A 27868-nucleotide genomic window follows, 5' to 3' on the forward strand; every position below is an offset into this window, starting at 1 on the left:
AAACATACTGTATTGTAAAATTGCTATATATACATAACTAGCGCAATGTTTAAAAGTGATCGATTTAAGAAAGTGTCTCAAGCCTTTAAGTCACCCAAATCAGGTGGTTCAGCAAACAGAAGTGCAAGCAGTTCTCCCATTGTTCCATCAAGTTCAGATGGGAAGTTTAAAAGTGTTTCCAGTTCTATTAAGAAAGTAAGTCCTATTTCTCAATCGCCCGATGCTAAGCTATTTAACTCACATGTGGTTAAATATTCTGGGATTAAGGGTAAGATCATTGCTTACACTTTCGATTTCACACAGAGTTTGATGGCTGTTGCCACTGATCTAAACGAAATTCATGTATTTGGTCAGGGACAAGTTGAAGTAGTTTTTACATTATCAGTAAAGGGTGCTATCCGTACATTAAATTTTGTTAAAGGTATATATTTAGTTGCTATTGATTCCAAGGATACATTATTAGTGTTATCACTATACTCAAAGAAAGTATTAGCATCAGTATTTATTCCAAGTCATATCACATGCGTGGAGACAGACCCCGGTATCGATTGGATTCTTCTTGGTTTACAGAATGGTGCTGTTATGGTGTACGATGTTGACCGTAACAGTTTCTCTGGTGTCACCATTGAAAATCTTCAAAAATCGGAATTCTTTCCTAAGGAAATCATATCACCTGTCATTTCAGTTAGATGGAATCCAAGAGACCTGGGAAATATTTTAATCTCTTATAATTATGTGACAGTCGTGTACTCATTGGTAGAAATGGAGATCAAACAAAGTTTTGTCTACGAACTTCCACCGTTTGCTCCAGGTGGTGGCAATTCTGATAAAAAAATTGATACGAACAGAAAACCTAAAGTTGTTCAATCATTATATCATCCAAACTCTTTGCACATTTTAACTGTCCATGAGGATAACTCAATGGTATTTTGGGACGCTAATACAGGCCATTTGATTGAAGCAAGAACCCTATTTGAAACAGATGTTAACATTCCAAATCCTAAAAGAGAGATATTAATGGACGCACTAGGATCACCTCAAATTTTTAAAGTGTATTGGATATGTATGAATAATCCTGAATATACTTCGCTATTGATCGCTACCAAAAGTTTAGCTAGGGGCGATACTAGCCAAGGTATAACTATTCTAGATCTTGGTGGTACCCCATTATATTCCATAACTTCGTACGATGCAATGCAACAATATTATGCCAGTCCCAAACATCAAAAATTATGTCCATTAGTAAATAGGGCACCACTAGTAGATATATTACCATTACCAAGAGCATCTGCTCATTTTGGAGGTTGTCACGATCCAGCATTTGTCCTGGCATTATTAGATGATGGTGAGATGGAGACATTACTGGTTCAATCTGGTTCATTCACTTCAAAGGCAAGTTTATTATCGCAAAGTTTATCATGGACCAGACCTATAGTTACAACTTCAACTGCATTCTCTGTTCCTAAGAAATTATGGTTAGGTTTGATGTCTACGTACTCTACTGTGAATGAATCAATATTGAAAGGTGGAAATTCATCTAAGAAGGGTATGAGACCATCTGAAATTAGAACGGCTATTGCCACAGGTCACACTAATGGTTCTGTCCGGATTTGGGATGGTGCTCAAAATGAATTAGATGATAAATGTGTGTTTGAGGTTAATGTAGGCCGTGTTGTCAACAGAGCTCTTCATCTATCTATTTGCAAGATACATTTTGCTGCAGAAACATTGGAACTTGCCGTTGCCACTGAGCAAGGTGAAGTTATTTTGTACAAATTTGAAATGAATCAGTTCTTTAAGGATAACAAACAAAGCTCAGATGCCGAGCTTGATATGATGTTTAGAAGGTTCTCTCTTGAGGATTCCAAGGATATTTTGGTAGACGTGAGAGATAGGGCACCTCCGAATGTCAAACAGGGATTTATGCCTAGCACAGTGATTAATGCAAAGAGAGGCGAGGTCACTGCTTTATATAATAGTAACATTGGATTTGTTGCAATTGCCTACTCAAGCGGTGCCTTAATAATTGTTGATAGAAGAGGGCCAGCGGCAATATATATGGGCCAAGTGGGAGATATTCCAAAGATTAGGGGAACATGCATTACCTCAATTAATATATCCATTATGGAGTACTCAAGCGACGGGTATTCAAGTATATTGATGTACTGTGGTACAGATTCTGGTGAATTAATAACATATAAAATTTTACCAAGTGGTAGTGGTAGATTTTCGGTAGATTTTGTCGCAATCTCGAAAACTAATGATGGTGGTCCAATCATAAACATATCTTCCTATGCAATGGCTTCAGGAGGTAGTTGCGAAGGTACTATTATGAAGATGCAAGAGTTGACAAGGGGATCATGTGTCACTGGGTATGTTATTGTTACAGGGAAGAATGATATTAGAATTGTTAAACCGGGAAAATCTAAAGAAGACCATAAATCATATAGACATCCAATTGTTGCGTCTGATATATCATATATTTTGAATTATGGATCAAAGGGTGAAGCCAGAATAACTACCTTCTTGGTTGTTGTTTTAAGTAATGCAACTGTAAAAGTCCTTTCATTACCTGACCTAAAAGAAGTAAAATCTATGGACCCACCTACCCCTGTGAGTTCACATTACATAACAGAAACAGCAGTTATCAAGAACGGTGACGTCTTTATGAGAATAGGTAAATACCTATCTGTTTTGCTATCTATTGTTAATGAACAAAGTAATGCTGTCCCTGGTAGCCCTACACTTTCATCAAATGGACCAGTTGTTGATACTCTTTACAATCCAAATTTAAAGATTACTTATAGACCACAAGTTAATTCACTACAATGGGCAAGAGGTACAGTTTATTGTACACCTGAACAATTGGCTCTGGTATTAGGGGGCGAAAACCGTCCTGATTCGAGATATAAAGAGAGCGCGATTGCAGCAGGAACATTGTCGACAGAACCTCATTCTTCGGAACATGCATATCAAAAACCTATAAGACACGCTAACAAACATAATGCTGGATATGGTTACATGAGAGGGATATCTCGTACTGTCGAAACACACTGGGACAATATTGAGACTCAATTTAATGATTATGCTACGGCTACTGGTCAAGCAATGAACGATGCGATGGAACAGACAGGGAAAGATATTGTGAAAGGCTCTTTCGGTTTATAAATATATATTATATAACACAATGACTCTTAACTCTCTCTCGATTGATTATAATAATACATAAGAACTAAAATATAAGAAAATATTTATCTTAGAGGTACAATTATTCTTTGTTTCCACGTTTGAATGATAATGCGATGTATGTGTTAGTCGTTTCTAGATGAATAAAAAAACAAAATTAAGGACATCGGCACTTCAAATATTGTTGAAGGCGCAATGTGGAACTTTTATGTTAAACACAACAGAACAAAAGCACAGGATATTAAGGGATCAATCTAAGATATATCACGTTATATCCATATAGGTTTTCCAATACAATCATCACTGTATTGTACCAGTACTAGAATAATTCTTTTTGTATTACTATATCTGCAATATGAGCGAACAATCAATAACGGTACGAGCACCCAAGGTGTTCTTAGAATCTAATTTAAACTTTCCTAATGTAGATACAACTGTTACAGAAGTAACTGTCACAAGAGCTCGATGTATTGATCCCACTCTCTTGGATTCGTTTCTAAGAACTATGAGGCATGGAAGTGATGATATTATTAAGCAGAAAATAAATAACGTTACAGAGAAAGGTTCTACACTGCGTTCAAAGAATGAAAAATGTGGTGATTTTGTGAGGACCGAACTGTATCCCAATTGGAAGGAACGTAGTAAAGTTATATCATATTGCCAAGAGCAGGCGACTTTAATGAAACAAGAATTGGATGATAAATATATATTAAACGACCAGGAGTCAAACGGTCCTCAAGTGGCTACAAGAATAGATCCTTATGCAGAGAGAGATTGGAAGACGGATCAGCAGGCTCGTTTCAGGCAATGGAAGAGTGTTTGTGGCTGGGTTCAGAATAACCTACAGATAGAGTCAATTCTAAGGACAACAAGCGAGGGAATCCTAAACCAAAGATGTGATGCTAATCAAAAATATTTAAATGATTTTCAGGAATTCATGACCAAACAAACAACAGGTAAATAGTATACGAGTTTTTTTATTCATACTTTGGCGGAAACCCCATAGAACATTCATACCAATAGAAAAAAAAAATCTTTTTGTTAATCCTTAATCCAGTCAAGTAATGCCAAACAGAGAGTGACTGATTCAATTAGTTTAGTCGACGTGGCAGTAGTAACCATTTTGACACTTTTGACATATTTTTATCTCTCTTTTTGGTTTCTTCATACCATTCCATCTCCTTAGAATCGGACCCAATCAATATATAAATGAGAATCCGCACCTCATTTCCTGTAGTTAGTTACTTTCACATAAATATATATAAATATATATTGTATATATCGAATATGACACATTGTCAGATTAATAATAGTAGCCGTTTAGCGTTATGTTTGTTTGCAGTAGTACTCTTGTCTTTAGAAGAACCTTCAGTCACTCTCAAAATAAAAAAATCAGGTGATTATTCCCTCATTCGAAGTTACCATTCCTGTTTGTTGTTCACCCGGCAAACAACTGTTGTCTCAGATAAGCTGATCCGATAAGTATGCCTTCCCGGAGTTATAGACTACGTCGACCAGTAACTTGTTGAACTTTGAACGGTTAGATAGACAACTTCCATTAATTTGACATCCTAGAAGGAGTCAAACTTTTGGGTTAATTTGGAAGTTGTCAATCAGTTGGTTGACAATTATAAAGCTGAATATGTGGTGTTGGGATGTTTCTGTGACATCCTCAAATTGGACGAAATAAAATAAATATAAATTTAAATGACAAACAACCATTGAACGTTTCGAATGTTATTCTTAACCACTTGTATATATATATATAGGATGAATAAATAACATAAATCGTGATTGCCCATCCTCAGTGTTCAAAGTTTGGAGATAAAAAATAATAAGTACTAGTATATATATATTATTTCTCTTTTATCATGACAGGAGGTATTCATATTTTAGATCTACATAAGTTTGACGTTGATGAGAAAAATGGGTTTCTGTCGTCGGAGCTACCATTGGACCATCTAGAAAACACATATTATAAACCATGGGAAACTTTGGCCACTAATATTCCCCGATTATTGTTAACTAATCAATTGAAACCTGAAGTTGAAAATAGACTCCCCTTATTATCTATCGACCAGTTAACTTCTTTACAAGAACTGAAAAGGGGGTATGTCCTACTTACATTTATTATCAATGGTTACGTTTGGTCCATCAATCCTCCAAATGAAATTATACCAGATTCTTTAGCTCTACCATTATTGGAAGTGTCCAAGAAGTTAGGTCTACCACCTGTTGCTACTTATTCAAGTGTTGTATTATGGAATTATAAATTAGTTGACAACACTAAAGAAATAAGCTTGGAGAATTTAACTACCGGTCTAACATTTACAGGTAGTTTTGATGAGGCTTGGTTTTATTTGATTAGTGTTTATTTTGAAAAAATAGGTGCACAATGTGTCGAGCATGGTTTGAAAGCTATAGATGCAGTCACTGCAAACTACTCTGTTTCCTTCATAGAATCTATGAAATTGCTGGCAATGAGTATTGATAACTTAACAGATATCTTAAAGAGAATGGATGAGAAATGTGATCCTTATGTATTTTATTTTAGAATTAGACCATTTTTGGCTGGTTGGAAGAATATGGCTAAAGTAGGACTTCCACATGGTGTGAAATATGGTCCTAATGGTGAATATCAACAATGGTCTGGTGGTTCCAATGCTCAAAGTTCATTGATTCAATATCTTGATTTAGTACTAGGGGTTACCCATTTTTCAGACGGTGGACAACAACAATATCCCAGAAAACCTATTACTAATGAATCTCAATTTAAGAGAAATTCTTATTTGTTAGACATGCGCCAATATATGCCACAACCACATAGGTCATTTTTGAAAGAAGTTGGTGAAAAGACTAACATTCGTCAATATGTGTTAAAACAAAGTTCTGAATCTGCTGAGAGATTTGCTTATGATACTTGTATTTCAATGATGAAGAATTTCCGTGACGTTCATTTAGGTATCATCAAGAACTATATCCTGATTCCGGCTAGAGCTGAGAGAATGAATGAAACAAACGTTATGAGGAATGGGTTAGCAACAACTCATAACAATAAGAATCATGTAGGGACTGGAGGTACCTCATTAGTGAAATTTTTAACCCAATGTAGGGATGAGACCAGTGATATGGCAGTCACTAAATGGGTTAAAGAATATTTGAAAGATGATAACGTTGAACATTCAAATTTGGAGATGAATTTCATCTTCGATTACAATTACAATTTTGTTGGGTTCAAGGATAAAGTTTCAAATATCCAACTTATAGAAGATGAGGACGAGAATACTGATGTTGATTTTTTCATTCATCATTGGTAACGATGGAAATACGTGAATACAGTCAAGCCGTAAAGGAATCTATACTGTAATTCGTATATATCTATATGAAAGTAAAAGTATGTGTGTATTAAATATTGCTCTATTTAGTATTATTATTAATAGTACGACAAGTTTTGTTTGTTTGTTTCTTATTTTTTGTCATCAGAATCTAATAATGTCAAAGTTTTCTTAAATTCAACTCTACCATTTGGTTCAACATACGCAAAACTTAAATTACTCTTTGTCAAATCATCCTTCACTTCCTTTGGAATATATTGTTTCATTGGTTGATCCGGTAATAATGGCTCCAATTCATAGCTTGAATTATTATCTAAGATCGCGTTATTGAAACTTTGGATCAAGATAGTTCTAGGTCCCTTAATTTGAATGAAATTAGTCGGAGTACCATATTTAGACACGTCATATAATTTTCTTAAGTACTGGCCGAACCTTATAACTATTGCCTTTGCGAATGATGTCAACGACGCAGTCGTTATAGTTTTTGTTTTTTCGTCTTTGATTTGTGGTATTGGAATGTAATTGAATTGAATCTTGTTTTGTGAGATCAATTGATTTGCCATTGAGTCTCTGATATCAACTTGAGATTTCCCACTAATGGCTAACAAGTTTCTATAATTAACCAATATTTCATCGTAAGGGTTTTTCAATTCCATCTTAATAATGGATCCTACACCATTCAATAATAAATTACCACGTCCTCTCAGTACTGTAAAATTTTGATTAATAAATTTATTGAATTGCAACGATCGTGCTGGTAATAACTCCAACGATGTATTCTGTTCATATGCTACAATAGAATCCTTACCCCATACTTGCCAATCTTCTTCTCCACTAATATTCAAATGGTACATGGATGTTTGACTGTTCTTATTCAATGCATTGTTTGTAGATATAAGTGCATTAAAAGAATGCGAAGATGATACCAATTTCACAAACTGTGAAGGTTTTAACGATGAATACTGTATCATATTACTCCATAAATTCACAAATTGTTTAGTCAACGACAAATCAGACACACTTCCATTGTTGCCGTCAATATTGTTGTTGTATAGGGAGACCAAACATCCTTGGCGGATAAATATAGGTACTCTAGGGGCTACAGACAATCTCGCCATCGTGGGCGGATTATTAATCAATTTAAACAGAGTTCTAGTTCCAGCTTGGGAAGGAGAATCATCAGTCGAAAGCCCTCTACGACCACTAAACCGCACCGATCCACGGCTTACATCTACAAATCTCTTCATGACGAGTTAAATGTTGCTCTTTCCTACTTCAAATCTAGTTTCCTAGTTCAATCCAATCCAAACACAAGTGCCTCCCCTTTTTTTGTCCTGTTCGAAGGAAGAACTTAAGGTATCTCCCTCTCTTCTTTGTTCTTGTTCTTTGCTTTGTTTTTTATTTTGAAGGGCGAAAAGTTTCGTTTGGCAAAACAACGCGATGCCGCCAAATTTTGATTGTGATTGGTCCAAAACTACTTAATGTTCAAGTTACTTGCTTGACTCAATGACATTGTCGTCATCCAGACCCGGGAGTAGTCCATCCTGCTTCAACTGGTTTACAAAGTCGGAGTCACTCAGTGAGAAGATCCTGTCCTTATTTGGCAGACCTGTGTTCAATGGATCGATCACCACCGTGGCACCATTGCCACTGCTACTGTGACCGTTGTTAGTGTTGCTACTACCACCATGGGAACTTTGATGATGCGAGGTCTTTGAAAATCCGTCAAATCCCTTGATGATGTTCCCCTGTATGGTGTGTGCTGAGTTACTTATCAGATGGCCTGTCTCTGGCGACACATTACTGAAGTATTCTGTCTCTTTATCGTATATTTGTTGTTCTAACGATGTGATATCATCTTGGTACTGTTTCCTCTCCTTGAGAGCAGCTTTCAATGTCTGTTTCAACTCTTCGTATTCCTTTAAATCCTCTTCCATCGTAGTCGCTTGTGTCGCAGATATACTATGATCTTGTGCGTAGGTCAACAACCTCTCTCCCTCTCTTTGCAGAACCTTCATATGCATCAACGTTGTTCTTCTTCTGGTTGGTTTCCTTTCGCTTTAAATTGTTTTCGCCAACTGAAAATTTCGTCGCGCAAAGCAAAAAGGGAACTGTCCCTCGATGAGCTAAAACGTCTGCAAAGGAAGACATGAATATGTGACAGACGCTTGCTTGGTTGTTGCTATAGCTAGTTGTGTTGATGTGTATTTCGTGGCAGGGTATAGTGATTCTGTCGATTTAAATGGGTGTATAGGAGAAATCACGAGAATTTGAAATAGTTGCATCGAGGTGCAGCTGCTTTGAAGGCCGTATGCCGCTATATACAGGTAGTTATTCTGCAACTGACGTATGGGCCGTTGATGTTGCATGTTAAATAAAGAAGTCAAGAGAAACATGTTGTAATAAAGGAGAAGATGCCTACAATATTTCTTTATTTTTGATTTTGAAAAATATAATATCCCTGGGCACTTGGTTTAGGGTATAGTGGAACCTTGAACTAGCCACTATACTTCCTAGTACAGGTTACATTTAGGTATTCGTTTAAAATAAAGAAGTATAAATATTTTTGGTATTTAAACAAATAATTTTAGGTTTTATTAAAAGACCAGTAGAACATAGGAGGAATTATTAGGTATTGCGTAAAAGAACTAAATTATTCCAAATAAAATATGGCATAATTATATACACAATTAAAAATGTTCTCCTGTAGTTGTCATCCTGGTGGTACTAAATTGTTTTTGTTGAGTATTACGTAATTACTTCAGTTGGTAAAGGTAGTAGAGAGCCCTTAAATACATGGACCCAGATAGTAGAAAAACAATATTGTAACCAGAACATACGAATCTTACTCTATAAACCACTATCTGTACTCCTTTTTCAGCTTTAAAAGTAGTGGTACTGGGATAGAACACTGATCAATGATAATTCCCCATCATAAATGTCAGTATGCTTAGTGCTGCTACGCCGGCTATTGCCGTTTTCAGATGGGATATCCAGATAATACCTCAAAATATAGTTATCGTGAATAAATAATTTAAAAAACACAATGAAATGTCCTCCCCATCTCTAAATGGATGGTACCATTACTGGTGACAGACATTTTAACGGTTCAATTCTCACATTTTATATAGATTTGAGACACGTCTCAAAGTATTGATAGTGCCCATCTATATTTGATTATATAAACTTTTTTCAGTTTCCAGCATTGAATAAAAATATTTTATAGTCTGAACAGATTAGTAACAAGTAATACTAACACCTCAATTTACTCTAATTTTTCATAAGCAAACACATTTGATTCTTAGGGATGCTAAGTAGTGTTATTAATTGTGTAAGGTGGAACACGTTAGTTGCATATATATTCGTTACTCTCTAATACCTGGCAGTCATATGCCCAATTAATTCAATTCTTTCGATTTATCTTGTCAATATGCATCACAGAATTCTGTACGTTTCTAATTATTTTGCAATACTGTTTTTTGGGAAATCATCATTCTTTTCCAGCAGCGGTTTACAATTGACATCTTCTAAGAATTGTTCGATACAATCATCTAGTCAATCAAAAGGATATGTCATTGTCAGAAATCAAGAGTGGCATATATTACACTTGATTTCAATATGGGTAAATAAATACGTTTATGCTCTTCTACTCATATGTGTCATCACCTGATATCATCACATCACGTGATGACACGTGGCGTGATCTGGGAAATGACGATCTTTTCAAAATGATATAAAAAGAAGCTCTTAATATACTACATAGAGAACATTGAATGTTCTACAGTATATAAACTATATACAGTATGAAGAGTATATAGTTTATCGTACATTAATAATATCAGAATTAAAACGTACAAAGCTTGAAGAGGCTAATAGAAGGAAAAGATCTATCTCCGGTTCTCTACCGTCAGGTATATTTTTAAAATAGCATGCGACATACTTAGATTATTCACTTATAATGAACCTAAATTGCTGATTTCGTTCTTTGGTGTGGCCCCGATCATATTTCTTAATGTGTAATTATCGGTCCAATTCAGAGATTTCATACATAAAGTTAGAGCAACTGCATAGTCAAACAATTTACGGATTTTATCGCTGTCTTCCTCAACACGTGAACGATTCATCTTCGGAACTGCATGCTTTAATAATTCGATTGCACTACGTTTTGCAATGAAATTCGTGCATTTGTTTTACCACAACGCAACATTATCACCGTTACAGTTGACAGCACTACGTCCGGACAAATTAGTCACAGCTCTAGACGACAATAGCAATACCGACACTATATACAGATCAGCCATTACTCATTCGAGCATACCGGTTCAACACCATGCCTTTAACCATCACTCAAATTCCCGGTTTAGGTCAGCAAAGCTGCCAGTTTCCTTTTGTGTCGCGCCTGTTATCGACCAAAGTGACCAAACCCTAACTTCAGACCCTGTATTTTTGGCAAAACCCTAGGTCTCAGACCCTGCCACCCTTGCACCACCGCCATCTTGCTTTTCATCCTTTAATTTTTTGTTGAAACTCTTTTTTGGTCGCTGGATCTTTTTCCATTGTAATCTCGAGTTGCTATTGTCATCCAAAGGCACTTGACATCTGTATTGTGATTGAAAATGATACATGGAAGATCCATCTGGGTGTAGATAAAGAGAGGTTCTGTTGTTATGTTATGATGGGATCTTGGTTGTAGTTCACATTCAAAGAGTATACGCAGTCATACATATATAAACCAGATTTTTTGTTTTGCAAATATGCTGTATCTTAGACAAATGCGACGTACAGGGAGACTCACTGTAATATTTGTATGTTTGGCCATTGCATACTATTTATATTCAGTGTTTCACCATCAGAATTTGGATGGATATACAAATAATAGTGTCTCTAAGAATGTACCCTACATGTTCTATAATAAATTGTTTGAAGATATTGACTTTTTTAAACCATTGAATCCACCTGAAAAGACTAGTTCTTTGATGAATAGCAACACTTGCAAAAAATTTGGGAATTATGGCTTGAATGACGCTAAGAAATTTAACCATTTGACTTATTATCATCTAAGTGAATGTTATCATTTAGATAATAATCAATTTAAAAACCTTCATGATTCTCATAATGGTTATATGAAAGAAATTATTGAACAATTCCCCGTGGACATTATCAAGAGATTGAATGTTAAAGGTAAAGGTATCGTCACTGTAGGTGGTGGAAGATATTCCGTGCTATTATTGACTATGCTAGAGACATTGAGACACAAGGGAACTACTTTACCTGTTGAAGTCTTTATACCACCAAGCGATGAAGGTGATGATGACTTTTGTAATAATGTGGTTCCTAAATTCAATGCCAAATGTATATATTTCAAAGATATATTACCACCGAATATTGTTGAAGGCGTAGAAGTGAAAAGTTATCAAATTAAAGCAATGGCTCTAGTAATGTCTAGTTTCAAAGATATCGTGTTTATAGATGCTGATAATTTTGCAATGAAAAATATAGATCATATATTTGATTCAAAGATCTACAAGGACACAGGTCTAGTGATATGGCCGGACTTATGGAGAAGATTCACCGCCCCTGTATATTATGATATTGCTGATATTCCATATAATAAAAATAAAAGAGTTCGTAACTCATTCGATGATGTCTCCCCAGTGTCTCGTTATGATAAGGCTTCCAATAATATTGACTCCCTGTCTAAGGATTCTCATATCCCATTCCATGATCTGGAAGGGACCATAGCTGATCCTGCCAGTGAATCGGGACAAATGTTAGTGGACAAACAAAAACATTTGCATACGTTGTTGTTAGCATTGTACTACAATATTTATGGTCCTATGTGGTATTACAACATGTTCTCTCAAGGTACCGCAGGGCAAGGTGACAAAGAGACATTTATCTCGGCTGCTCATGCTTTGGGTCTGCCTTATTACCAAGTGAGAACTCCAATAGAGTTTGATGGGTTCCATCATGACACCAAATTTTTTCAAGGGTTGGGTTTATTGCAACATGATTTCATTCAGGATTATGAATTGCATCTGAAATTAAAGAAGACAGTGAGTGAAAACCCAGAGAAATACAATAAATTTGATCCAGATTATGATTTGGATAATACATATAAGAGACAAATGTTAAAAACACAAGGTGAAACCCATGAAAATTTCGTCGATGTGATGTTTTTACATGCAAGTTTTTACAAATTTGACGCATGGTCTATGTATGATGAGAAGAATTTCCTAATGAGCACTGGAGCTCACACCAGAGGTTTCACTAACCAGAAATCTTACAATGGATTTGATTTTGAAATGTTCAATTTCAAAGCATTGCAAAGACAATTGTGTAATGCAGACATGTCCCTAAACCATAGGAACTTCAAATATCTGAATAAGAAGATTTCTAGTGAGGACTGGCCTAAAGTGTGTGAATACATCAATGAACATGTCGAGTATTTGAACAAGCATCCAATGGACAGCGACAAATAATAGCAAATATTTCCCCCATCCCTCCTCTACTTGGTTGTGTATGTGTGTGTGTTTTGTATAGAATTGTGACAGGTAACATTTTTTCTTTTTTTGTTTGTTTTTTGCTTGTTGGACTCCCATCTTATTTAACGCGTTCACCTCATATAAAAAAGTATACAAATATATATAAAAGTACATAAATAATATACACAAATTAAACATTACTGAATGCAATTGAGTTATTGAAAAGAACAGCAAACTCACTCACACAACCGCAATATATCTTTATCTAATATGTCTATGCTACAATTCCGTTCATTCCATGCCTCTGCCAGAAAGATGGATTTCTCAAAGTTATCCATCGTGGGACGTATCGGTACCCCATTCACAGAATACACTTCTGCAAAGGACGTCAAATATGTTAAGTATGCCGTTGCCTCTCAGCCAAGAAAGGACGGCCCAACCAATTGGTACAACGTCACTGTATTCAACCAACCACAGATGAACTTTTTGCAACAGTACGTTAGAAAGGGTGCTTTAGTGTACATCGAAGCAGATGCCGCTAACTACACTTACGAGAAAGAAGATGGTAGCAAGGCTACCGTTTTGAGTTTGATTCAAAAGGACTTCAACCTGTTGAGGAACGGGAAACCTGAAGAAGAAGCAGATGCTGGGGAATCTGCTGAATCTACATCCGAGTAGATACAAAACGTATGATATTTCTATGTATACCCTGGTGAATACTTTTTTTCTCTATTGTTATTTGCGAGACACTAATACTGTCATAACTATTCTATTACTCTTTTACCTTATCCTTTTATTACTACTATTAAAGGATATTTTATTATTCCCTCCCACTGAAAGGATGTGGTCCATTATATATTGACCTATCTGTATATATAAGCTTTGTATTCTTTTTGTACTCGTATATATGCATCCTTACAGCAAAGACAAACTCTATTATTTTCTATTGTACATATATGAACCATTTTCATTCCAGTTAACTCATCTTTTTCGATGTTTCACATGCTTCGTTTAAAATAAGGTGGCGATGCTCTTCTTTTGACATATATATTTATGCACAAATAAAGAATCCTTCAGCAACCAAAAAAAGGGACGTAAAGAGTAATAACATCATCAGTCATCGCAAGTGAAAGTAGCCATAGCAGATAAGGATAATATGATAAAGGATTCAGATGTCGTAGAGGATGTGGAAACTATATCCTCTAGTGAATCGACCAAAAAACCGATCAGAGAAAGGTTTCTCTTATTCAAGATTGATGTCTTCGTGCTTTCATTCGTCTGTCTTCAATATTGGATCAATTATGTGGATCGTGTGGGATTCTCCAATGCTTACATATCTGGTATGAAGCAGGATCTGGACATGAAAGGTAATGAACTGAATATCACTAACACATGTTTCACTGTCGGTTACATTATAGGGATGATTCCAAATAATTTGATGTTATTAGTAGTGCCTCCGCGTATTTGGTTAAGTTTTTGTACTTTTAGTTGGGGGCTTCTCACCCTAGGGATGTATAGAGTCACATCGTATCAACATTGTTGTGTCTTAAGATTCTTTCAAGCCATATTTGAGAGTTGTACGTTTGCTGGTACTCATTTAATTTTGGGTTCATGGTATAAAGAAAATGAATTACCGATAAGATCAGCTATCTTCACGAGTAGTGGTCTAATCGGTTCCATGTTTAGTGGGTTTATGCAAGTGAAGATTTTCAATAATTTGGATGGTTTGCAAGGCTTAGCTGGTTGGAGATGGCTTTTCATCATTGATTTCTGTATAACTATTCCTATTGCCATTTACGGATTTATCTTTTTCCCAGGTGTACCTGATTCCAATAGAGATGGGATTTTAAACAAATTTTCAATGTCCAGATATATCTTTAATGAACAAGAGTTGAAATTTGCTAGGAGAAGACTTCCAGCAAGAGATGAAACTACGTCGTTAGATTGGTCCATTATACCAAGAGTTTTGAAAAGATGGCATTGGTATCTTTTCTCTTTAGTTTGGATCTTTGGTGGTGAAAATCTAAGTTTTGCTTCCAATACTACGTTTGCATTATGGTTAACTAATCAGAATTATTCTCTCTCTAACAGAAACAATTTCCCATCTGGGATATATGCTGTAGGTATTATCTCTACGGTAATGTCAGCTTTATATTTAAGTAAAGTAAAACACGCAAGACATTGGCATATTTCTATGGTAATAGCAGTTGTGATGTGTGTCGTGGCAATAATGATTCGTAGCAATGCAACTTCGCCAGCCGTTATGTTTACTGCTCAATACATTGGTGGTATTGCATATGCTGGACAAGCTGTCTTCTTTGCATGGGCAAATGTTGTATGTCATGAGGATTTACAAGAGAGGGCAGTCGTACTGGCTTCAATGAACATGTTTTCAAGTGTTGTAAATTCTTGGTGGTCTCTTCTTTTCTATGCTGCCACGATGGTACCACATTATAAGAATGGTTGTTATGCTATGATTGCCACTGCAGTCGCGAGTGGTATTACATCCATCATTATCAGAGCTTTACAAACAAGAGACAATGTAGAAAAGAAGCCATTGCCGTATATCAATGCTAACGATGTAGTTGGTCAGGATGAAATAGATGAATTCCACAAGAATGAAGAAGATGATAATGATGAAGCTGTAGGTACGGCGTATGCCGGAAGCAGGGCCGTTCATATGGTTCAAGTTGGATCCTCTAGTCAAATTCAGTAAACTTTATATAACAACTCCCAATTTCCTTCTCCTCTACATGTACATATTAAATACATAAATACTTATCCGTGAAAGCAACTGCGATGCAGGAAAGATTAGTTTGTACTTCTCTAAATCGAGATGAGGCTATTCTCTTTTGGGACGCCAAATTTCGTATATATGTATTGTTTCGCGTCTTCCTTTCCTGAAAGTAAATTTCCGTAAAAGGAAAACAAAATGCGGGCCATCTGTAAATGAACAATTACGATATGCCAACCAATCCTTTCATTTACTATCGACTAGATAAACTTATTCTTTTTTCTTCCAAGTTTAGAAAGAGTACTTTTTGTTGATCAAATATAGTACTATCTATATATAACAGCAACTGTTGTTTCAATCTGTTTTTAGAAGTTAGTTCAATCAACTCGAGATTTGGAACCCAATTAAGGAATCATGGATGAACTGGTATCAGTGAAAGATTTTAAAGAGCAAGAATTGAAGTTTCTTCATTCCGTTAGAAGACTCTCTAAGAAATGCCAAGACTATGAAAAGGGTACATATTCAGCCTTAGATCCCATTTCGTCGGTATTGAACGATTTGAAACAAGTAGAGCTAGCAAGTATATCCATTCTAAGTAAACATATTGGATTTTTTGAAAAATTAGATATATTCTGCGTGATTAGTAAAGAAGTAGCTAGTCTTTTACAAGATTCAAAACTAATTGAAGCTTATGAACAATTGTTAACTAACGCCACTAATATCATAATGAATACAAATGTTGTGTTGTTCAGAACAGGGGACATTAGTTTGGTGGAAGGCACCATTCAAATATATCAACGGTTGACAATCTTCGAAAGTTTCTCAGATTTAGGTAATATTTCTAATGGTTTTATTAAGTTAAGAAAGATAATATTTGGTTTTGAAAACCAATTTTTCTCTAAATATAAATTATTAAACAATAATAATTTGATATTTGATGAAGTTTACAACTTGTTATCTCATTCAAATGATAAAATTACAGTTCCAAAATTTAATGTTATTAATATTGAAAATCATACTCCCTTTAAATTGAATAAGAATAAATTTTATGATGATAATCTTTTAGTAGATCTTGCACAATTGAATACAGGAGAACTAGCTATCCTAAGAATAAATTCTGGAAGGCTACCAAAAATATTTAAATCTAGTAAAGATTTATTAAATGAATTGATACACAAGAACTATCACCTACTAAAAGTTGGAAGGACGCTAATATTTAAAACTTTAAAACCGAATGATTTGAAATTAATTAAATTTTCAGGTACTAGCGTCGAATTGCAAACCATTACTGCCAACAATGTTATTCTGAAATTAGTATGCATGGATCCATTAAAATGGCCTACCATATGGAAACCTTATTTTGAAAGGCAGTTCGGCAATAATAAATCGAATATCACATGTGTTACGAAGAGAAGATCCACTGACAGACTTCCCAGAGAAACAAAGAAACTGTCTAGCGGATTGTCTAACCTTACGTTAGATGAATGTTCTAAACAAAGTTCTGTTTTTGAAAAGGAACCATTGATAGAAATTCCACCATTGCTTGAAGAACCATCCTTATGTGGATCTGAATTATCACAACAACCTTCCCTTCGTGATATTGAATCATTAAGTTATGAGAAATTAATTGAATTAGACCAAAGCATTGAGATGGCTCTATCTCCAAAAAATCCTCAATTATCACCAAAATTCAGTCAACTTCGTTCTGAATCCCATGTATTTTCTGTTGATGAAATCGTGACAAAAGAACAGGCTACTTCTCCACAAGAATTATTTGTTTCGAGAACTGCAGATGTAGATTCTAGTCACACTGATCGTAGTAATGAAGACGATCTAGAGAGTGTGATATCTTCAGAATTAGATAAAGACACTACTGTTGTTAATGTTAGTTCGAATTCCATATTCAATCCAAATGCAGAATTGTATAAACCGATGTTACATAATCCTGCATCTTCATCATTACTGAGCTTATTTACAAGTCGCGGCAAACAAAACTTGAGTATTGATACATTTGAATCTGGTAATGCTTCGATCTTCACCAATAGTTCCACATCAGAATCTAATACTCCACAATCGGCTGTAAGTGAATATCATACCCCTATTAAAACAAAGACTAGCGTCGAGGTACCAAACAATATCGATCTTTCCGATATTATCATAGAACAAGTATCAACTAAAGTTACTCGTTGGAGTGGTAAAGATTGGATGAGTTTAGGTCAATCAAACATACACTTGGTGATTTCGCGAATTCCAAACAAGCATGTTGTCCTCACTATATTCTTGGATGAGTCTAAGACTCAATGTATATTTGTTGCCAAGATAAGTAATGGTTGGAAATGTTTCAGGTCAACTGCCCAAGATATCCAAATGAAAATTCCAGCATCAGATTTCATTGTCAGTGCAATGGATATAAAAGATACTATCGAAACAATTAGTGTGCGTTGTATTAAGATCGATAATTTTACGAATACTTTATTGCATTGTGTTAATGGTATGATACCCGTGTCATTATCTTCATCGTCTACGGTGAGAACCCTTTCTACAGCTACATCTTCGTGTTTCAGTGATGCTTTACAAAGATCATCGACGTATCAATCAGATTTGGAAACAGATAAGACTGAAGATAATTCAAAGGAGGTATTCCAACTTTTATTATTGGCTGCTATTAAAGCAAAACGTCATGAAAAAATCCAACAAAAATGGGTCCTCAAAGATGTTGGTTCCCTTGATATTATATCCCTAGAATCCCAAAACATAAGAACAGGTATAAATTTTGAATTTGTAAATAATAAATCAAATGAACATTTACCAGTAGAGAAACAAAAATATCCAACTGATCTGGACAAGATAAGACGACTAGGTAGAACTGGTATAGTAATCTCGCAAGACCTTAACGATCAATTATTCGAATTCACTAATCAACTAGTAGCAGAACAAGTGTATAAATTAATTCAAGGAATGTGATATAATATATTCGCAATTTTTAAATAACAAAAAATATGTAACAATAAAACAACCAAGAACAATCATTAATTATTTTATTATCATTTTGCAGAATCCTAAAGGAGTTTTAAATGGATAGAAGAAAAAATATCACACCTACAAACGGAAGCTGATGTTTTTTGAAATTGTGTTCAGACCTAGTAAACGTTTCAACTATTTCAAAGTAAAAAGCAAAAGAAAAAGTTGTAGCTTCTACAAAAAATTCTAAAATTTATGTATTATTTGGTACTAATTGTATTGGTGATTGTAATGAATGTCATCAAAATGTTTTGGTTATTAATATTAGCGGCGTTAGTTTTACCGTTCTTTGACAGATGGAAATTACTGGAGAAATATATTTTATTGGACTGTTACATCCTTACACCTCTAACATCCGTACATTATTTAAATTTTTCTTTGTTTTTCGTGAAGAAAATGTGAAAATAATAATTTTGATATCTGGATCTTTTTCCGGGATTTTCAATAGTGTTCTCTCTAGCAACGGGCGCTCTGTCTACTGAAAATATCTTTGTTGCCTAAGCAAATTGAGTTTGGGTCTCACCCCGGCCCATCCCTACTGGGTTGGCGTAGTTGAAGCCACCGGCGTCAGAACTGCCACCTGCTCTCCTTCTCCCTTCCCAGGACTCCCCAGGGTCGACTTCCCTAATCCGAAAGTCCTTCAACTGAAATTTCCAAACGGTTGTCGTTAGTTTGATGGCGGTTACCCTCTCTCTTTGATAATTTTCCATGTTGGTCTGGAAATTTTCATGAGTTCTACGCAATTTGTTGTCGTTCCAACTATCTTTTGCTGTAACAATGACCATCTACTACAATCTACATGCACTAGTTTGAACTAGTAAATAATAGCTATGTTAATACACTTCAAGGCTTATTTGAAGATGCACGATTAAATAATTAGTTAATTACTTTGTATACTTTTATTCGAAGTTAAAGGATAGATCAGTGATACAAAAAATGGCTAGATACGGTGCTACTTCTACTAACCCAGCTAAGTCTGCTTCTGCTCGTGGTTCCTACTTACGTGTTTCTTTCAAGAACACCAGAGAAGCTGCTCAAGCTATTTCTGGTTGGGAACTAACCAGAGCTCAAAAGTATCTAGAACAAGTTCTAGACCACCAAAGAGCTATCCCATTCAGAAGATTCAACTCTTCCATTGGTAGAACTGCTCAAGGTAAGGAGTTCGGTGTTGTTAAGGCTAGATGGCCAGCAAAGTCTGTTAAGTTCATCCAAGGTCTACTACAAAACGCTGCCGCTAATGCTGAAGTATGTAATATATTATTAACTGATTAATGGAAATTTTGTTGTGTTTTTTAATTTAAAGAAAATTGTATGAGGAGATAATAATATGTGTGGTGATATAAAACAAAAATAGAATGAAAAGATATAATGAAATATTGATACGTTAAAGAGGTAACATGAAACAAAATTGTGGATAATTTCGTGGAATATAAATAATTTAAAGAAATATGACAACAAGGAAAAAATATAAACATGAACAACTTTGGGCCAATTAAAATGTATCCCTATGATATTTTGAAAATAACTTATGGAATGTTAAGAATTAGATTATAGTATTAGATTATATGATGAAAAACAAAAATTAGATTCCTTTTTTTCTTGCCATTTTCTATGACGAATAAATTTACTAACAATCAAGATAATTTGTTACGATCAAAGATCGTTTTAATGAATTTACTAATATTATTTTTCTACAGGCTAAGGGTCTAGATGCTACTAAACTTTATGTCTCTCACATCCAAGTTAACCAAGCTCCAAAGCAAAGAAGAAGAACTTTCAGAGCCCACGGTAGAATCAACAAGTACGAATCCTCTCCATCTCACATTGAACTAGTTGTCACTGAAAAGGAACAAACTATTGCCAAGGCTGCTGAAAAGAAGGTTGTCAGATACACTTCCAGACAAAGAGGTAGAATCGCTTCTCAAAAGCGTATCACCGCTTAAGCATTGTTTATATGAATATTGACGTGTTACTGTATTTCTTTATCATTCTAACTATATAATATAATATAATATTACTAGGCAGTTGGGTGTTTTACACTCCCTTTATTACAACATAAACTTTTCTAAGATATTAACTTTACTTCGATTAAATAAATGCACTAAAAGCCACCAACCTTTTGAGTGGCTAATACAGTATATAGGTGTAATTATACAATTATATGTAGAAACTTTTATTTCAATGGCATTTTAATCGGCTTGGCAATGACGACATTGCAATACTAGAATGTCCCAGAATTACAATAGAATTTGCAACCAATAAATAGAGGAATTCATAACTTACGGTGAAGAGCCGGATGATGATGTCTTTACAATAGCAACTTCAGGTGTCATATAACCACTGATATTGGCTACATACATGCACATGATAAATATTAATCCGTGAAGCCCTATGCAATAAAAGAAAAATGCCATTCTTGTAGATTTATTTTGTAAGATCAAGTTTGCAAAACTGATAAATAACTTTTCTAACATTGATAACTTATTCTTTTTGTAATATTCTAATTCATCACGTTTGAAATTTGCTAATGGATGTAAGGATGCCTCATAGTTGTTAGAATATTGAGCTTCTTGATCGATATTTCCCAAGTCAGTATCGACTACGGATCCATGTCTCGATGATCCATCATAACTTGATAAATAACGGACCTTCTCGTATAATTTGCTATTATCTTCTTGAAGTTTGTTCTTCTCTGTCTTTAGTTTAGTCTTTTCGGCCATTATTTGCCTTACCTGTTTCTCTAGATCGGTATTTCTTGCTCTAAATCTATCCCTTTGTTTGGTAACAATTGGAAGGATTTGTGAATTACCACTACCAGTTTGTAATTCTCCTTCTTCAGGAATACCAATTATGGAACTCGTTGGTGACAATGAGGCCCCATGACCGACACGGTTAGTTATCTGTCTGGTTACCCCAGATATCATACTTGTTGTATCATTAAATTTACCATCAATATCATCAATTTTTTCTAAATCAGCTTCTAATTTTCCATTTAATTTTTGTAAATTATCTAATTTTCCATTCATTTCTCCAAGTTGTTTCTTTAGTTTTTTGGTTTCACCCTCATATGCAATATTCTTAGTTCGTAATTCAGCTAAATTTGATTGTAATTTTTTGTTTGTGGTAATTAATGTATTTTGTAAACCGCCATCGTTGCTTTTATTGTTGGCAGAAGTCTCTTCTTCATTATTTTCTTCATCAATACCAAATTCAATTTTCTTTAAGGAAGTTAATTCTTCTTTAATTTTGTTATAATCAGAATAGTTATTTAACTTCAACCTAATAACATCATTCTCTGACTTGTATGTGCTCAATTCAACTTTAGCATTGGATAATTGTTCATTTAAATTGTTAATGGATCTTTCATGGGAGTTATGATTTTTCTCAACCGAGGCACTAAGCAATGCATTTTCACTTTCCAATTGATTGATCTTAAGGTCTTTGCTTTTTGATTCAGATGCTTTTTCGTTATCGCTCGTGGCTTTAGCCAAGTCTCCATTTAAAGTTTCATTCCTCTTTTCTAATTGGAAGACTCTGGATTGAGTGGATTCCAATTCTTCCGCTATGAAATTATACTCAGTAATTGAAACAGTTTTATTTTCACCGGAAACATCTCCATTAGACTCGTCATTATTATCAAGATCCATTTTTTTAGACACTTTAGACTCAAGGGCTTTATTAGTGTTTTGGAGCGATTCTACTTGTTTGTTCAGCTCAGATTCTCTTTCTTGCCAATTTCTTTGTTTTTCTTCCCAACTTGAATTCAATTCTTGTTCTTTGGATGCCAATCTCTTTGATAAGGTAACAGCAGAATTCTGTTCCAAATCTAACAATCTAGATTTAACAGATTCATAATCGGCGTACTTAGCCAACTTGTCTTCCAACTCAGACACTTTTTCACCCAATACTTTGGAATTATCTACTTTACTCAGTTTATCAAGGGATGATTGCAATAATGGTTTGGGATCAGGAGCTTCAGAGATCTTTGAATATACTTCAAAGACTATTTGTTCAGCAAATTTTGATCTTTTCGTTAGACTATCTACCTCGAGTTGATATTTTTTAATTATCTTGTTAATATTAGTCAACTTTTCATTCTCTTCCAATTTTTTAAAAGATTTAGTCTCGGTGGCTAGTACTTTCCTCGATTCCAAGGATTCATTCTCTTTATCTTTGACTACTATCACATTGGTATCCAACTCCTTCTGTAAACTTGTAAGGTCAGCTTTGGACCATACGTCAAGCGCATGGGAGTAAACTGATGTGTCCATGATCAAAATGCTTGCCAAAGAGATATCCTAAAGGTCAATTGAAAAAGTTCCTTAAGGCTGTGATTTTATTTGAAAAATAAAATTTCTATCAAATCCTATATAGATCAAGTTTCTTAGCCAATATACTTAATTACATATATCTGCATAAATTTTGTCTTTTAAGACTATTGACTACATGTGTTTCCTTTATTTCCTATTTTGATCCTTCACAAGAAAAAACTAAGCCGATTTTTTATGTGCGGGTTTAATGTCACTAATTAAATATAAAAACAGTCTTTCTTCTAAGTATCTAACAATTAGGATATCGTCATTGAATTTGAGTTTGGGTACGGAATATATATATGTGTGCGTATGTATTATTGTCCCTTAGAATACAAATAAGTATTAACTTGAGAAGTTTGGGTTGGGGGTTACTTTTTGTTTATTTGTAGTCCTCAATCCTCTTCAGACCTAGGTGAACAATCGTATGTATTAAAGCTATTCTTTTCCTCTGTTGTAGATAAGTCTGTAGTGTTGTACTTAGTCACACTAGACAAATCTTCTAAAGAAATGTCTTCCATAAAGTTATATTCCTTTGTAACGTATGGCATGAAGTTTTTATTCCCCAGCTCCAAATCTTGATCGAATGCAATGGCCTCGGAATTTTCGTCATCTTCAAATGGATTAAATCTTGTAGAATACTTGTTTTTCCAGTCATTACCCTTTCCGAGCTTATAATCAACTGTGACGTAATTACTCGAAGTGGGTGTTGTTGATGTTGGACTAAATCCATTAACGTAATCTTCTCTTGGTTGTTGGTTGTTTCCTGTTAACTTTCCTAACAATTTACCAATTCTGTGAGCTTTACGTGCTTGAATGCGTTGATTAACAAAATCAAGAGCAGAACCCAGTCCAATAAACCGTAACAACCTGGAATACATATTTAATGCATCTGTTCCTAAACCAAAAATAAAGAACACCACGTATGACATTAAAACGTACAGCCAGACACTGTAGACGGGCTTACCAGGATCGAATTTAATAATAACACCCCAAAACGAATCAGAATGTGTACTCTTGAAGTTATATGTCCCACTAACTTGTCTTAAGTCCTGTACAAAGGTGAATATCGAAAATGGGAACATGACTAGGATAATTATGAAACAGAAAGTTAGTAGTCTGGCAAACCTAGTTAGGTTAAGACCAGAATTTGTACAGTGTAAAATATCCCTAACATCTTTACGCTTTTTATAAAAGACGTATAAAACTAAACAGGCATACACTGTACCAATTAAAGACCAGATTAGCATCCACATCGTATATAACACAGTTGTAACCCATGTAGGCGAAAGCAAGTTTTGACAACCATTATACCTTGCTATACCAAATCTAAATACCTGTAATAAATAGGAAAATCCCATCACAGCTATTGGTGTTAATAAACTTATTAATAGATCCACACAAATTTTCTTAATAGAGTTGGACTCAAGTAAAGCATTTTCTGCCTTTAAAATTTGATGTAAATTATAAGTAATATTTGTAACGGCACATGATATGCCAATGTTTGCACCGACTTGTAACTTGATAACAATATCACACCAGCCTTTCCCATCCCAACGGTTCATAAAGTCAACATCACTCCATACAGCTGCATTTACAATACATGTGATATTCATTATGAGCAACCATGTAATTAAAATTATTGCAGGTATGTTTCTTGAATGCGAATGCCATGCTAGTGGCGGTAAAAGGGATACAAGTGCTACAGAGCAAAGCCCTATAATAACTGATTTGTAAGTCATGTGTATTTGTTGTGAACGAAATTAGTGTTCTAATTTTTCCTTTAGTGGCTAATTCATCAAGGAAATATGAAGAGGTTGTTAATTCCAAAATAATGTCCATTTATATAAAAAAAAATCTGAGTATATCATTGTTCATTAAAATCATAATTACCTAGTTAAGACATTATTAGTTTACATTAAAGAAAGAGTGCAAAACTTTTTCATTGTATTGTGTTGTTACAAGGAACCTCATTAGACTCAGATGATTTTCCTATTTAGTCCATCAATGACTATGCGACCGAAAGAAACTGAGGAAAACGTTAACAAAAAAAGTACCAGAATATATACCAATTAAAACATGAAACTGGAAGAAAACGGTATTGAGTTAAAGGTTTAGATACACTGATTTGGCAGTTGATCTTATCACCTAATTATGGTTTTGTTTTTTTGACATAAATTTTTCTTGTTTGAAGAGAACTTTTATTGAATAGAGAGAGCACCGTTACCATGGCAACGCAGTGAACATTAGAAAAATTAGCTAAAACTGTCAATGGGCAGATAAAGAAATATGGGCATTGCCATTAGAAGATATTGTTGGGTGTATAGGATTCATATCTTTTATTAGTTCGTACTTGTAAAGGAAATGTATATATATATATTTCACTCTTATTTTTGGAGAAGAAAGCTAAGCGTTGAGAAAATTGTCGCAACTACAGGTTACGAGAACTTGCTATCAATCCGAATGCTAAAATATAATATAAGATGAAAACTAGATAGACTCGTTTAGTCTAATGCGTGTTAATCCAACGCCTCCATGAGAACTGTTTAGCCCTATTAAAAAAATTCTTTTGGGACAACCATTGCATTCATTTACAAATAGGTTACATGTTAAATTATAGATCAGTTGGTGAACAAACCTCGCTTTGGCTGGATTAACAGGGACATGAGTCCAATGCTTTCCTTCTTAAGTGCTAAGGGATTGTGAAAGGTTGGAATACTAGTAACATTGATAGTACGACCTGGCTAACCGGTATATATCCCAAACGTAAATTACAGGTCGGCAATTTACAAATTTTCCACGGAGGTATCGCAATGATAATGTAATTATGTTCTTGTGTTCTTTCCTCTGTTTGTTTGGTTCTCCTTCTAAATGGTCTTTTTAAGGGTTTCTGTCTTTGTTTTCATTTTCTTCCATTGTGCTGCGCGATGCGAAGCCTAAGGCGGATTTTGCTGGTTAATTATTTGTTGATATTTCCATTTCGCGACATTAATAACAACAACATATGCAATACTAAAGGAATTCTTTCAATACGACTCAGATGAAGAGAACAAGAAGAGCGTATACTATTAGGTAATTATTTTAGTAGGTTCATACTCTCATGGACGTATCGTACCCCTATTTTTTAATATCTTACCACGTTTACGAAAAATAAAATAGCCAGCGTTTTTCTTTGAAATGAATTCTAATACTTTACCGATAGAAGAGGAATGTCTCGACAAAATGAATTGAAAGATTTTGACGACGACGGTTATCAATTAGACTTGTCGAATTGTACAATGAACATATAAAAAGATTTGCTTTTTTATTTCAATAAGTAATTCATTTCTTGGATTTTTTTGTTTCTCTTTTCCTTATTAAAAAAAACATTTGAATAATACTACAATATATCAACAAAAAATAATCAAAATTTCTTTACTAAACTCCAAAAACATATATTTAGCTAAACACTCGTCTTTATTCTGGTCATTATAATAGAACAAATATAAACAAAAAAGTACAAACAAATATATTAATTACAATCGTTTTAAAAAAACATCAACCTTTTCATTCTTTTTAATCAAATTTCCAACTAATTACTCTCTTTTTAAAGTTAAATTCAAAACTTTCCAAACCTTTTCTTATTTAAAATTTTAATCTTACCCAAGTCACTCTTTAAACTATAAGATCAAACCAACTAAAGTATAATTCTAATATTACTTCAATTATTTTTTAAAAAACAACATCAATAAAAAAATAATTCATTCATTCTTTATTAAACATTTATTATTATGCTATTCAATCTTTCAAAATTATTTTACCTATTTCTAATCTTTCAACAATTTCAATTCTCAAATGCTGCTGATGAAGTTCGTTTTATTACATCCGATGGTGTAGTATACAGTTACGCTGTCGTTACTAGTACGATTAAACCAGCAACAGTCATTGTCAGAACCTCTACATATACTACTACACGTGTAAAGGCTATCACATTGGACAACAATCAAGTTACATCTACAACTGAGGAAATTACTACTCAAGCTACTTTGGTATCTTCTGTAGATGCTGAATCTGAACAACAAGCTTCTAACTCTGTTGTTGCCCCAGCTGCCGCCACCACCAGTGTTTCTACCATAGTTTCTTCGTCCGTCGTACAACCGGTCGCTGATATTTCTTCTCAAGTTCAAAAAACATCGAACTCACCACAAGAACAACCTACAGAGACTACAATCTTGTCTGGTTCTCCTTCTTCCAGTTCTATTAAAGCTCTGGTTCAAACTCAAAATATGGAAGGTGTCACACGTTCAACTTCAACCTTGACTCCATCCATCACCACTTCTAGTACTGGTACCACATCAATCACTAGTATATCTAGTTCTACATCAAGTTCAAGCTATTCATTAGCTACTGTTTCAACCACTGAAGTCGAAGATGGTACCTGTTTTGTTTATTATGATGACCCAGAGGATGAGTATTACAGCACCGCCTACATTACTGATTCTTCTCAGACAATTGATGCGGCTACCACTTTAACAAGTACACAAACAATTTTTGCTACTATGACCTTAATGTAAGGATAGCATTCATGACTGTCAAATTTTTTATCTTACCACTCTATTATCATTAACTATAGTATACACTTTTCTGTACTTTACTCATATTCTCATTTATACGTTCGTCAAGACATTACAATACATAAACTTTATGTAATCATTTTAATAAAATATAAACTTTTACTAACTTTTTGTTATAGAAATTACTCCGAAATGTCAAAAACATAAACAATATTTTTTCAAAATATTTTAATACTTGCTGAAA

The 27868-nt window shown here is 34.4% G+C and overlaps 13 protein-coding genes across 13 annotated transcripts; 9 read left to right on the top strand and 4 right to left on the bottom strand.

Moving 5' to 3' along the window:
• Positions 1–45: 45 nt before the first annotated feature.
• On the top strand, positions 46–3168 carry SRO77 (putative Rab GTPase-binding protein SRO77; the record flags this gene model as incomplete). The annotated part of the gene is made up of 1 exon (XM_041551824.1): positions 46–3168. One exon carries the CDS (start codon positions 46–48, stop codon positions 3166–3168), a length of 3123 nt encoding a protein of 1040 aa, XP_041407758.1.
• A 373-nt stretch (positions 3169–3541) lies between these two features.
• Positions 3542–4150, top strand: MIX23 (Mix23p; the record flags this gene model as incomplete). Its single annotated transcript, XM_041551825.1, has 1 exon — positions 3542–4150. One exon carries the CDS (start codon positions 3542–3544, stop codon positions 4148–4150), a length of 609 nt encoding a protein of 202 aa, XP_041407759.1.
• A 907-nt stretch (positions 4151–5057) lies between these two features.
• BNA2 (dioxygenase BNA2) lies at positions 5058–6503 on the top strand (the record flags this gene model as incomplete). Its single annotated transcript, XM_041551826.1, has 1 exon — positions 5058–6503. The coding sequence occupies one exon, from the start codon at positions 5058–5060 to the stop codon at positions 6501–6503; it is 1446 nt and encodes a 481-aa protein (XP_041407760.1).
• Positions 6504–6652: 149 nt separating this feature from the next.
• AIM24 (Aim24p) lies at positions 6653–7768 on the bottom strand (the record flags this gene model as incomplete). The annotated part of the gene is made up of 1 exon (XM_041551827.1): positions 6653–7768. The coding sequence occupies one exon, from the start codon at positions 7766–7768 to the stop codon at positions 6653–6655; it is 1116 nt and encodes a 371-aa protein (XP_041407761.1).
• Positions 7769–8011: 243 nt separating this feature from the next.
• Positions 8012–8458, bottom strand: EAF6 (Eaf6p; the record flags this gene model as incomplete). The annotated part of the gene is made up of 1 exon (XM_041551828.1): positions 8012–8458. The coding sequence occupies one exon, from the start codon at positions 8456–8458 to the stop codon at positions 8012–8014; it is 447 nt and encodes a 148-aa protein (XP_041407762.1).
• A 2817-nt stretch (positions 8459–11275) lies between these two features.
• Positions 11276–13003, top strand: KABA2_07S07458 (alpha-mannosyltransferase; the record flags this gene model as incomplete). Its single annotated transcript, XM_041551829.1, has 1 exon — positions 11276–13003. One exon carries the CDS (start codon positions 11276–11278, stop codon positions 13001–13003), a length of 1728 nt encoding a protein of 575 aa, XP_041407763.1.
• Positions 13004–13282: 279 nt separating this feature from the next.
• Positions 13283–13684, top strand: RIM1 (Rim1p; the record flags this gene model as incomplete). Its single annotated transcript, XM_041551830.1, has 1 exon — positions 13283–13684. One exon carries the CDS (start codon positions 13283–13285, stop codon positions 13682–13684), a length of 402 nt encoding a protein of 133 aa, XP_041407764.1.
• Positions 13685–14162: 478 nt separating this feature from the next.
• Positions 14163–15722, top strand: FEN2 (Fen2p; the record flags this gene model as incomplete). The annotated part of the gene is made up of 1 exon (XM_041551831.1): positions 14163–15722. The coding sequence occupies one exon, from the start codon at positions 14163–14165 to the stop codon at positions 15720–15722; it is 1560 nt and encodes a 519-aa protein (XP_041407765.1).
• A 432-nt stretch (positions 15723–16154) lies between these two features.
• On the top strand, positions 16155–18704 carry RBH2 (Rbh2p; the record flags this gene model as incomplete). The annotated part of the gene is made up of 1 exon (XM_041551832.1): positions 16155–18704. One exon carries the CDS (start codon positions 16155–16157, stop codon positions 18702–18704), a length of 2550 nt encoding a protein of 849 aa, XP_041407766.1.
• Positions 18705–19697: 993 nt separating this feature from the next.
• Positions 19698–20704, top strand: RPL17A (60S ribosomal protein uL22; the record flags this gene model as incomplete). The annotated part of the gene is made up of 2 exons (XM_041551833.1): positions 19698–20006; positions 20459–20704. 2 exons carry the CDS (start codon positions 19698–19700, stop codon positions 20702–20704), a joined length of 555 nt encoding a protein of 184 aa, XP_041407767.1.
• Positions 20705–21040: 336 nt separating this feature from the next.
• Positions 21041–23032, bottom strand: COY1 (Coy1p; the record flags this gene model as incomplete). Its single annotated transcript, XM_041551834.1, has 1 exon — positions 21041–23032. The coding sequence occupies one exon, from the start codon at positions 23030–23032 to the stop codon at positions 21041–21043; it is 1992 nt and encodes a 663-aa protein (XP_041407768.1).
• A 434-nt stretch (positions 23033–23466) lies between these two features.
• On the bottom strand, positions 23467–24813 carry STE3 (Ste3p; the record flags this gene model as incomplete). The annotated part of the gene is made up of 1 exon (XM_041551835.1): positions 23467–24813. The coding sequence occupies one exon, from the start codon at positions 24811–24813 to the stop codon at positions 23467–23469; it is 1347 nt and encodes a 448-aa protein (XP_041407769.1).
• A 2028-nt stretch (positions 24814–26841) lies between these two features.
• Positions 26842–27624, top strand: DSE2 (Dse2p; the record flags this gene model as incomplete). Its single annotated transcript, XM_041551836.1, has 1 exon — positions 26842–27624. The coding sequence occupies one exon, from the start codon at positions 26842–26844 to the stop codon at positions 27622–27624; it is 783 nt and encodes a 260-aa protein (XP_041407770.1).
• Between the last annotated feature and the right edge of the window lie 244 nt (positions 27625–27868).

Source organism: Maudiozyma barnettii (assembly GCF_903064755.1).
Source record: "Maudiozyma barnettii strain CLIB 1767 genome assembly, contig: KABA2_07, whole genome shotgun sequence".
Lineage (NCBI taxonomy): Eukaryota > Fungi > Ascomycota > Saccharomycetes > Saccharomycetales > Saccharomycetaceae > Maudiozyma > Maudiozyma barnettii.